Below are 13,225 nucleotides of genomic sequence, written 5' to 3' on the forward strand. Positions count from 1 at the left end.
GTTTACTAACTACCACTTTGTTTAGTTAATACTAAGTAGTGGTAGTCGTCGTTTGTTTTTTTTTTTTTTGTTTTATCGGTAATAGGGCGCGAACCACAGAACATTGGATCCACAGTCCGGCAGGCTTACCACTGAGCCGTGACTGGCTCATTAAATGGGATTTCCTAATTTTGACAACTGGAGTTATTCTGGAGCATGTTGTGCGAATACAAAAACAATTCAAAAGCTGGCACAACATTAAAAGCCTTCAACCAGTGGCTAGTTCGGAGCTCTTAATCTTACAATATCCATTGATGCGACTGCAGTGCCTTCTAATGGTAGTCTCGAGTACATCTTTAGTTACATCTTGGGAGCTTAAATTCTACAATATAAGTGAAGTATTTAAGTGGTTATTTTCGTCTATACAATTTTTCAAAAAAATGTTTAAACTTGCTTGTGTTTTGAAGACGCATTTTATTTGAACTAGAATATATAACTTTTTATTTGATCTAAAAAATAGCTTAACTAAAATGACTGTTTTCTTCGGAACATCATACATAACATCAAACAGAACACTAAGTTTGTTGATTTGAGCTGAAATGATCGTGTTTAGAAGAGGCAGTGGAAGATTGTTTCTCTCAAAAAGCTTTCAAATGTTTTCAACTTCTCTGGTGTGATTTCCTGAGATTTCAAAGGCTCCGTAGATTAGGGCACTAACCAAATATTCTTCAATTAGTGATGGAATAAAATGTAAAAGTAAATGTATATATATATATAACTGTGAAAGTAGGTTTATGATAAATACTTTAGTATTAAGTTTTTAAATGGTTATTTGCGACATGCACGTCTAAAAAGAGGAGTGTGTTACCAACTTTAGTTTCAACAGTAAATCTAATATTTAGATACTTACCATGATAATGCTATAGAAATATATCCACAGACAAAATAACCCATGTGTCTTCTATACTACCAAAATTTTAATTTTTCATGAGGTGGCTTAAATATAAGCTTTTCAGCAAACACTAAAAGAAGTTTATAAGAGCGGGGAGAAGGCTCGAGCCCCTAGCCAACCCATTTAACTCTTCACCATTTTGACCAATAACACAGGCCTGCGAATTTAAACTTCATAAAAGTTTTAATAACGGATTTTTTATAATTCAGCTACGCAGATTTCGAAAATAATATTAATTTTTTTTCTATCATGTAAGGATTTTTTTTACAATTCGGGAAGGAAAAAAACTCCCATTTAGATACATTTATTATTTAGTTTAACACAATGAATAATTTTTTCTTATTATGCTTGTTAACAAAAATACAAGCAAACTGAAGAAAAGGGAAGAACGTTGATGTCAAACGAATATGCATCCTCATTCATCTGATTTTTTTGTGAAATCTAAGTCTTTCAGTCTCAAAACTACGTGTTATGGTCTTTCTTTTATGTATTGCGTTATAATATTTTGGGAAAAATCTGTACGGGATGGAGAAAAATGGATATCATTTTCGGATTCAGCGTACAGGAATTACAGTATAACATGTAAAAATATCAAGACAATAAAACCATCTCGGGTCTGTGTAATTAACAAGTGTAATAAGGTTGCTTAACATAAAAGTGTTTGAAAATCAGCTTTTCGAATACCCTATATCTTATTCGAAAGTAAGATTTATAAGAGTTATTATGCAGTTCGCTAGTTTCATCTAATGATATATTGTGAGGATCATAATTTCCATGGGGTATACATTATCATAATATTTCAACTGCTTCAAATCGTTGACAAATTCACATGTATCTCCACTATAACAAAACATACTCCTACACACTCTAAATAATATATCGGGCTAGTCGCGTGAAAGCAACGAGTTTTTGAATTAAAAAAAAGGCATGGTTTTAATGAAATAATGCACTGTGAAAATATATTTATTTAATCTAGCCTACTTATGTTATGAGCAACTCTTGTTCCATCTCGTTGTATTTGTCTGTTTGAAAACCGAAGAGGTAAAGTATCAATAGAAATAGTGCTGGGTTTGAATTTACAAGCAGGTTAACATTAAAATGATTAGTTTCTGTTTGGTGTATATGTTTAACTACCTAGTAATAAACATTTTGAATATACTTTTAACTGAAGGTTTATATTTGTTTTGAATGACCATATTTAGGCCTGACTTCACTTCGGAAATTACAATTTTTTATGTTCTTTAAGTACCTTTATGTTCTATGAATTCAATTAATTACTTAATTTCAGCAATACATTTTTTTTCCGTGGCAGTAAATAAATCTTCCACTGAAATGTCCAAGTAGAACGTTGCATCAATTTGTATATCTTGAAAGAAACTGATACATATTTTCTTGCTGAAATTGAAATATAAAAACAACCAGTAAGACTTAATCTTAAATAACATTAAAAAATGAAATATGTATATTATTACTAGTTATTTACTTGCTGATCCAGATAGCAGATACAACACTGTACTAAAGTTTTTTGGTTCGTGTTTTTGGTTCTTTTTTTTTTAGTTTGTTGTAGTTAATTAACTTGCTGTTACTTAGTTTCCTTCATTTTAACTTGTTAATTTGATGCTCAGAGAAAAATCATGTGATCATGTAAGTTGTTTTCAGCTGTTTGAAATTGCTTGTACGATTTAGGATGATAAAAAAAATTAAAATGTACGTCTTTGAGGAAAAGATTTAGCTGTCGATGACAAGTAAAAATCAAAATTCAAAGTTTTATTTTCTTCCCCATACTTTGCTCATTTTATAGCATTGTCAACGTTGTGGTCCTACATGGGTTCCAGCAAAATAAAAGCGTTTTTGTTTTGTTTTCTGTATTGGGGCATTTATTAAAGCTCTTGAGGTTTGACTTGTCTATATCTGCCCTAAACGAAGGATTTAGAGAAAGTGAAAAATAAAAAAGCTGAAGTTCTAATCTCGAAGGAATAAACGCAAAGAACGCAGTTAACATACGGTATTACAGCGCTCGCAGCAATGGAATGAGTCTTTTTTAGAATCAACTACATAGTTGTTTCTGTTGTGCTTGTGAATTTCGAACAGAGTGATATTTTAAGGAGAAAATTCTAGCATCATCTAATGTCCTCAAGAGACACTTAAGTAGGGTATTATGGTATTTCTGATCACACATGACAGAAGGAAACCCGTGGACTATCTAATGAAATGTTTTTCTTGTTTCTCAATGTATACTTGGTTTGGATCTTGCTGAATACTATCACTGACAGTTATTGCGCAAAACGAAGCCTAAAAATCCCTCTAATCCTACCCAAATTTCTTCACGAACACTCGTATAGAGACTTAGAATCCCTTAAATTCTCCGTCTTATGTCGCTTGAATATCACGTTTGCAATAAAAACATTTTATCAAAAAAATATGAAGTACTTCGCTACTGACAACTTTGATGTCTTATTAGTAACTGAAGCAATTAATGTATAAAAAAATCTTATAAAAAAACGCATAATCACAGAAAAGTGTACCCATCTTTCTAACAAACTATTGTAAAATATACAATTTTCTGTTTAGTTAATACAACTTTTAAGTAAAAATACATGAATCAAAGCTAATCTTTACAATTATAACCATTTAAAAGTTACAATAATATCATGATAATTAAACCATTTTTTGGCAAAAATACAAAAATTACTCCACCGATAGTTCGATTCTGTTGATGTATCTGCAGTTTTCTTAAAAGTCAAAATTTACAATCAAATATTAACAACCTTCAAATACAGATTATCATTTATTTTTATTTTTTAATGGTTTCTTGATCTACCAGCAAACATTGAATTCTACAATAACTCAAGCGTTCTCCTTTCGAGGAAACGCAAAGTGAACAATAATGTAGGGGAATAATCGCACTTTATCAGAACAATTGACGTATCATTGCAGAAGCGAGCCGTGGCACCAGGGGCTGTGTATTTAACAACTTTATTTATGTTTTATGGCAAATTTCTAATCACTCGACCTGCAATGCTACCACAAAAAGCCTCATTTCTGAAGCATAATGTTACAGCTCCTTCCGAGGAAAGACAATCGTATAAATAAATTGTTAAGCAATGTAGAGAAAAACACAACAACAACAACAATATTTCAATGCCCTATTTGCAAGAAGAAAAAGCTTGCATAACAGAACGTTTAGAACAGCAATAGTGGGCTCTGAAACTATGGTTACAAAAGAGAACCATCCGAGCCAAAAATCTATTGGGTCAAATTTTTCGTTATCTTTAACAAGAAGATAAACAAGGTTTTATTGCTAACGAGGTTCACAAGCTTCTTGCAGCCCCAACTCGAAATCAACAATTGTTTTAAATATAAAGTTATCATAAGTTGTCTTTTTTTTTTCATTTTGTGTATCTATACCAGTATTTCTTTAAATCATGGATGTTCTTTATTTTCTATTTTGATATTTAGTTTTCAATGTGTTCTAAATAAATTGCAAAGATATATTTCATGTATTTCAATTACAGTTATTTTATTCTTTGTGTATATCACGGTCAAACGTTGATTTGTTTTAAATAGAAAATTAACGGTTACATATCTAAACACCCGTGTATTGAAACAAGTAGAAGAATAATATGAGAAACCTTGAAAAATGTATTATCTCTATTTTTGTCTTCTAGAGCTGATCGAGAAACTGAAGCGCCCCCCACCGCTCATCAGGCCATCAGTCTCCAAACAGGCAGCACCACCTGAGGCTATCAACATTATGAAACAATGTTGGGCAGAGTACCCCGACGTAAGGCCCGACTTTGGTCAAATTAACGAGCAGTTCAAAAGACTAAATCAGGGAAAGTATGTAACCAAGGAAACTGTATCTGTGTAACAATATATTCTCGTCCACAAAAGTCAGTTAAATAACTTTTTAATGAATACGTAAAAACATCATCGATTGGTAATCAACGATGCAACTCGCATTTCGTAGTTATTTTAAGACCGTTACTTAGCAAATAGTTATTTCTATTTTATTTCTATGCAGACAAACATGTTTGATTACTTTCGTTTTGCGTTCACCAACCACTGGCGATTAGCTTAACTTTGATTGTACTTATTCTTATGTAAACTGAATGGTACTTTTGATTATTAGCTTGTTATAATGTGAAGAGAGTATCTTTTTATATTTTGGTCCATTTCCTTTAGAACTTGTTAGGCATTAATTGCAAAGGGGATAGGTTTAAAATGTAAATGAGATTAAATTACCGGCCTTTGATAAAAATGTTGCCATTTTTAGCCAAAATAATACCGTTATCTATTGAAAATTATTTAAATCCTGACAACGTGTTCACAAACCGTACTAGATCACTATATGGTAATATGTTTTAGCGTAGCACAGTGAACCATTAACATTGACCAAAAACTCTATTAAAATAACTTTTTATCAGAAGATATTAGTCTACAAAAGAACATGGTGATAAATTCATTTCTAAACTACGAAGGAGTGAATTAAGTATGAAGCCATTGGCGAGGACATCGCTTAATGAACAAGCCTCCATGGAGTTCCAGAATCGCGTTTCTCAGCTACAGTTTTAAATACAATTTCTTACATTGTGTAATTGAAGATACAAAAGTGCCCTAGAGGATTGGCTACTATAACTTTCAGGAAATGGTAATACGTATTTTTAGTACTTAATATAAGGAAAAGTAGTTATATAAGTAAGACACATTTTATGAAGATCGAAATCTCTCATATCGTTATTAGTATTAATAATCTATCCACATCTGTAACAAAAAAAAGTGTGCGGTTGCTACAGCTATCTCACTTAGACATTCTATGTTTTTGTAAATGTAAAGACAATGCGGAATAATTTCTTTTTATTGTTTGTTGTTTGCCTCCAAATCTATAATAGCAATGTAAAATAACAACAAAACCGTTTCTAACTTTACGAAATCTGAAGAAACTTCTATCAAACAATTGCAATCAAAACATTCAGTGATCCTTAGGTTGAAAAAAAACAACAGACTCTTTAAGTAAAGAGTTTTTTTTTATAATATTCAATATTTTCCCTTCAGTTGGCATTGGCCTAGCATGACCTGGTGGTTAGGGCGTTCGATTCACAATCTGCGAATCTCAGGTTCGAATCCCATCACCAAATATGTCCGACCTTTCGCTGCGAAGGCATTATAATTTGACTGTTAATCCCACTTTTCGTTGGTAAAGAATAGCCCAAGAACTGAGAGTAGGCAGTGTTGACTAGCTGTCTTCCCTATTGTCTATGCCCCCAAATGGCACAGCTGTATGCCTGCGGACTTACAACGCCAGAATCCGGGTTTCGATACCCGTGGGGACAGAGCACAGATAGCCCATTGTGTATCTTTGTGCTTAATTTACAAACAAACCTACTGTCTATCACTTCTAAACTAAGGCGATTAGCGAAGTAGCTTTGCACGAAATTCAACAAATACAAACAAACAGTTAGCACTGTAACAGTTTTTAAAATTTGATGAATAAATAGATAAAGAAAGATATTTTCATCGGAAGTTATTTGATTTCAAGGGCCATAAAGCGATTCCTTTTATTTTTGGTACTGTAAAAGAATTACAAATAAAATACCTACAATTATCTTAACGGCATTTCCCGCCTCAGGTCTATTTTTTAATAGAGTTTCAGACTCTCTGCTCTATTCCGTGTGAAAAAGTAATCAGCACAAATTCCGTCACTTCGTCCAAACATTGCCAATATTTAAAATGTGCTATCTAGATCCGCTTTAGAAAAAGAAATATATATATATATATATATATATGATGGTGTTGTGAGAAAATATTCCAGGAATGTGTTTTATCACTGTATATATAAACACACACTTCAGACATTTCAAACCCAGTTTTTCATCTTTTAATAGTGGTTTGACGACTTTCATTTTTAAATTTTGAATCAGATGATGTGTTTGATTTATACATCAACTCTTAGTACAATAGACGTTGCAAAGAGCTGCGCAATCGCAATGCTTATTTTGTTTATTTTTTATTGGTTATTAAAAATCTATATTATGACCATCTTGAAACTGGTGTACATTTTCTTTTCCTCACTTAAGAACATTTTAGCCTCGACCTAGCTGGTCTGGAGTACAGTACTGACTGAAATGACTTTTACTAGCTTGTTATAATACTGACCTTTTCGTCTGATCTTAGTTCTTGTATATATTTAAGTACAAAACTGGAGTAGAACCAAATACTTGAGCCAGTTGCATATTGAGAAATTTTCAAAAACTTCTACAGGTTGTAGAAATTTCAGGATCGATTTTCTAAGCGACCTTTGAAAATGTCTTGTTTTGACTTGACGAACTAAAAATGTATAATAATAATCCATTCAGCACAAACGGGAGACTTAAGACGATCTCCAAAGTATATAGAAAAGTGTAAACAGTAGCTTATTCTTAAACTTTACATATTGTCTATGTTGGACTTGTAAATGAGATTATTGTATAAATATAAAATACCTAAGTTAGATGCCCTGTGTCAGAAAGTCAATATTTACTTACTTAACGGTCTCAAGATGAAGTTGGTTTTTCTCCAGAATATTGATAATGAATTTTAAGTTGTTGAAGTTCTCAATTCTACTGCAGTTTCAAACCGAATCTATGCATTTTCATCTTTATTAATAACATTAAAAATTCTTATTTTGTAAACCATCTTTGTTATTGGTAAATTTAAAAGTTCCCATAAAACATCGAATATATATAATAATCTCATAGTACATAATTCAATTCTTATACTGTCAGAAATATTTCGTATGCATACTCATTTCCATGATTTGATTTAATTGTAAATAAATTAATAAATATGGAATCTAGTTTCACTTTTCACATAAGAATAATTTGATCGCACTTACCCCTGCTTAACTTTAGCTTTATCTTTTCGGATTTATAGCGCATATAGAGTTAATATTAAATTTGTTAGCCATTTTTTAATTATCTGACTTCTTTATGGGAGAAATTTCAAGATACCTTAAATAAAGTACTTAAGTTTACTTTGTTAAATTACAGAAGTTAAAATAAATAAGTTAATTTAAAGCAACGTTGTAACTGTTTCAGGAAAATCAACATCGTCGATACCATGTTTCAGATGCTAGAGAAATATTCCAACAACTTGGAAGACTTAATCAAAGAACGAACAATTCAATTAGATGAAGAGAAGAAAAAGACAGATCATCTATTGAATCGCATGCTACCGAGGTATAAATGCACGTTTTCTTCTCGCTACCTGTTATAAAGCTAAGTATGAATATTTTTCAATACTAGGTGTATTCTGGAAATATCTATTTACTTCATAGTAGAAACGTATTTCCACATGTCTCTTCATGTTTCTCAGCCCCGAACGTGCCTTAGTGATTAGCATATGAGACTGTAGATCCGAAGGTCTTAAATTCGAGACGTGGTGCTACCCAAAACGCTTCGAATTCTAGCTGTGGGCGCGTTATGACTGTGAAAGTCAATCCCGTCATTTGTTTAAGAGTAACAGCTTAAGGCGGCGGATGCTACCGACTGGTTCCCTTCATTATAGTCCGCAATTCAAAATTAGGGTTGGTAGTACTTGAACTCGGGGGGTCTCTGACCTGGCAATTTAGCTCATTGTGTGCATAACGTGTCACTCAGGTGAAAAAGTAACCAAACATATTTCTCAGTACCACACGTTATCTAGCAGTATGTTCATATTTATTAGTACCAGGTGTTATCTACCAGCATGTTCATATTTATTAGTACCAGGTGTTATCTACCAGCATGTTCATATTTATTAGTACCAGGTGTTATCTAGAAGCACGTTCATATTTATTAGTACCACACGTTATCTAGGAGCATGTTCATATTTATTAGTACCAGGTGTTGTCTAGGAGCATGTTCATATTTATTAGTACCACACGTTATCTGTAGGATCTATTTATTTGTTTTTGTTCTATATTACCATTTGAATACAGCTTTTTTCTATAGTCAAATATTATTCAGATTTGTTTACATATATATCATTTTCACCTTCCATATTACAATGCGCCAGTTCCTACTGAATGTGCACATTAATCACACTACTGCATAGGCTTTGTAAAAATCAATAGTTTCTAAAGTCAGTCAGATAGAGTCAAGATGTCACGAGGAAAGAAGCTCATTTATTTTCAAAACAAAAAAAGAAGAATGGTTATTAGATCCGTCATTGATTGTAAAAGCGTCCATTAGGTTTCAGCTAAACTATTCATGAACACCAACTATGGGTAATGTTCTCGAAGAAATGGAAGAGCAATGTACGTGCTAATGTAGAACATAGGTCCGGAAATCCAAATTTAATCCCTCCTCAGTCCACACAAACTTTAAAACGTATTGTGAAACGAAACTGTACATCTCATCTAGCATTACACCCATCACCAAAGAATTTAATGAAAGTTCAGTGTTGTTGAATTCTACGTAGAAAGCTCCACGCTGCTGGATTTTTGTGAACGAAATGTAACCCTTAAATCACTCGTTACAGTCGTCATTTAAGGGCTAATGGTGTCTAATCATCGAAATTGGAGTGAAGAGTCATGGAAAACCATCATGTGGAACGATAAATCTTGCCACCCATTGTTTGATTTGGATGGACAGGTTCCAACCGTAAAGTATAGTTAAGACAAAACCATGGCGTGAGCCTACTATATGTAGCCGATTTAGATTTAATTCCCTGGAAATAATTAAGATACCCACGAATTCTTGATTACACTGTAATATTATGGTCAGTTTTGTGCTTTCTACGTCGATAAATCTTATAGCAAAAGACTTTACTTTAAGTCATTCCCCACAATGCATCTTGCTATACTGCCATGTTTAGCAGTGGTTTGAGGTAAATTATGTTCAAAGTCTGTCTCGGTCACCTGAATCCATTTGAACTGTTGTTGTTCTAGAAAATTTTGCAAAGTCATCTTGAGAAAAAAAAGAGCAGAACCCAAAATTTCATTGCACTTATAGCCGATTTCCAAGAGAAGTCTTGGTCTATTCTATCAAATGTTTACGAACTGTGATGACAACTACTGGTAACAAACACCATTATGTTTCTGAGTGAATTTTTGCAGCAAGTTTTATATGTCTGTCATTTTATCATTTACTGTAACAAAACGTTTAAATACCTGTTGTTTTTGTGTGTTTTTTTTTCCTTTTTCGTAAATGCATTTTTTAAGTTTTTACCATTTCCGGATTTTCAGTATCACGTGACAAAATGGAAAACCTACAAATATCAATAGGAACAGTTTTTGTACCTTGTTTTCAGTATCTTTCAAGAATATAAACACATATTAATAGTAAGATGCTACTAGAAAGCTTTCAGAAATTAGTCGCAATTATCATTCCTGTTGTTTTTTAGCCTTAGTAAGCCAAAAACAAAACGGACGAATTGCTAGAAGCCATGGTAATAGTGTAGCTAAAGTAGGATTCGGGAAGATAGAACTAACTAATTTTGAAAAATACGAGAAGTGCGTGAGAAGTATACAGGGATATTTGATTAAATTGGTGCTAGTATTCAACGAGAAACTGACGCATTCCCTTAAAAATGTTGAAGAATATTGCTTTCAGTTTTCGGAAAAGATAATGATCCATACGATAGCAACACTTATAATGATCCATACGATAGCAACATTTATAATGATCCATACGATAGCGACACTTATAATGATCCATACGATAGCAACACATATAACGATATATAACATAGTGACACTTATTGCACCGCTATTTTCTTAAAGGTTACTTGGGTTATTGAACTTAGAGTGCTGAAATATGAGAGATAAGGTCATGCTCTATCTGACGACCGTTTCATTTGATAATAACATTGCAGAATAGTTTCCATTGCAAAAGGCTCCTACGTAAACCTGTCATGTCCAAAATGGATCCACCCTTCCATGCATGTTTTTCACCACACATACCTTTTTATCCAAACTTTTCTTGTGACAACCCTGTGTATATAGTTTGTTGTTAAAAGCTGAGCTTAGTATAATATGCTTCAACGATACAATTAACGTAAAGAGAAATTACTCTGTTTTTACTTAATGTTTACATATACTAGAGTTGTTTGGTAAGAAGTTTATGACAACACTGAGGTATGAATTCTCTGTTTAAAACAGTATGGTTACCGAAAACCTAAAAGCAGGGCTACCTGTAGAACCGGAAAAGTTCGAGGAAGTCACTATCTACTTCAGTGATATTGTCGGCTTCACCACCATCTCTGCTTACAGTGAACCAATGGAAATAGTGGATTTTTTGAACGATCTGTACACGGCATTTGATAACACTATTGACCATTATAATGTATACAAGGTAAGCTGTAGTTTGGTTGAAATTCTCGAATTAAACATCTGTAAAAAATTAGAATTAAACTGGACGTGAAAGAAGTTCATCATACTTTGGCAATCTGAGATAAAGATTTAGCTAAGTAACATTATCTGAAGGAGGTTTTGTTTCTTCAGGATTTGTGTAATCCTTGAGAGTGTTTTTAATTTATAAAATGAAAGAAAGGAAAGACGTTTCTAACATCTTGCACATAGATATAAATTTTGCAAGTATGCATAAACAATTTAAATCTCTAACGAAAATCTTCTTGGATGGAAATGTTTAAAACTTTGTTTTATATTTCAAAGTCCCTCACATTTATATATTTCAAACGACAAAGATTTTTGAATTGCTGACTGTCTGTGATCGAAATAAACTGGTTGGCTATAGCTTTGTGAAAAACACCAATCTGGTATTTTGAAGACTCCGAATGTAACATTTTTTAGTGTTAGATCACCTAACATTTTCGTTTGTTTTTAATTGTTTGACAAAACCATGTTTACATGGACTTTAATCAACTTGTAGGAAAACCTTTTCTCAGTCATAAACTGATGAGATTAAGAGCGAAAATTTATTAACATATGCTATTGGTTCAATTATGTAAAACTTGCTGAAACGTTACCTATGTGTTTCATTGTTAAATACTCCCAATGGCATAGCGGTAAGAGTCTGGACTAATAACGCCAGAACCAGGTATTCGATACCCGTGGTAAGCACAGCACAAATAGCCCATTGTGTAGCTTTGTGCTTAACTTCAAATAAACAAACAAACCATTGTTAAAAAATGAAGAAAAGTTTGTAGCAACTTTTGTAGCTCTCATTTTGTTTGAAATAACCAAGATAATACGTAATGAAACAGAAGAAAAGTTTTATCATAGCCGTTATTCATCAATATTTTGGTTTAAGCCAAAACCCCAATACGAATTCTGTTTTTAGATTTCGTTTAGCTGCTATTTATGGCTTCATTTTTCATCTATTTTACCACAAATCTATAGAGATCATAAGCCTGTTTATTGTTATTACTGTTGCTACCAGGTGGAAACAATTGGCGATGCCTATATGGTAGTAGGAGGACTCCCAGAACGCATACAGAACCATGCAGAAGAGATTGCCACCATGGCTTTGGATTTACTTTATGTCTGTGGCAAGTTCAAAATTAGACATATGCCCAACGTACCGTTAATGCTACGTATTGGAATTCACACGGGTAAGAATAGCATCCTCAATAATGACAATGAAAGAGGTGCTTTTTACTATTTAGTTACCTGACTTGTTAGTTAATAATAATCAAAAAACTTATGCTACCTACTTTTGTACTCTAATTGTACCAAGATGTGGTTGTTTTTGTTTTCTAAAAGTAAATATTTCTTAGATGAGAAATTATGAGTCCTATCCCAGTGAAGAAAAAGATCCCGTAACTATGAGTTATGAATGAACTATAGCAAAACATAATATAATGTTGAAAAAAAAACAACAAAAAAACAGGCATTTATTGTGTTATCAAAATGGCAGTAAATTTGTTTATAACCTCTTAACTAGTCCAGTATCTTTGATAGGTAGAAGTGCCAGTTGATAATTCTAACATTTATCTAGCATTTTATTGATTTTTCACTGTAGTTTTAAGCCAACAAAACTCTGACAAAATTGCTATATTTTATTATGAACTTTCATAAATTAGTAAAACAAAAGAATATTATTGTAACATATATTTAGAGAGGTTCCATTTTCTCCACTAACAAGTATGAGTCAGGCTTTCTTAAGTGCCCATTTTTCAACGGGAAAAAATCTTATCCTATAAGTATGATTTATACAGTTCTTGAAAATATAACTACGGAAAACATTGTGCCAAAAAATCTAGCACTCGGGCAACATTCTATCATATTTTCCCACCTTGATGAAGATGACTACTGTTTTTCACATGTGTTCTCCTTTACCAGATTATATTGTACCTGAATAAAAAAGGCAAAAA

The 13,225-nt window shown here is 32.6% G+C and overlaps 1 protein-coding gene across 2 annotated transcripts in view; it reads left to right on the plus strand.

The window, feature by feature from the left end:
• Positions 1-13,225, plus strand: part of LOC106464738 (retinal guanylyl cyclase 2-like) — a 101,758-nt gene that overhangs the window by 69,434 nt on the left and 19,099 nt on the right. For both annotated transcript variants that reach the window (XM_022393009.1, XM_022393014.1), the window contains 4 exons: positions 4,600-4,771; positions 8,008-8,148; positions 11,052-11,244; positions 12,292-12,463. In XM_022393009.1, coding sequence (XP_022248717.1) covers positions 4,600-4,771; positions 8,008-8,148; positions 11,052-11,244; positions 12,292-12,463 — 678 coding nt within the window. The remainder of the gene's footprint in view (positions 1-4,599; positions 4,772-8,007; positions 8,149-11,051; positions 11,245-12,291; positions 12,464-13,225) is intronic.

The sequence above is a fragment of the Limulus polyphemus genome, unplaced genomic scaffold (genome assembly GCF_000517525.1).
Source record: "Limulus polyphemus unplaced genomic scaffold, Limulus_polyphemus-2.1.2 Scaffold63, whole genome shotgun sequence".
NCBI lineage: Eukaryota > Metazoa > Arthropoda > Merostomata > Xiphosura > Limulidae > Limulus > Limulus polyphemus.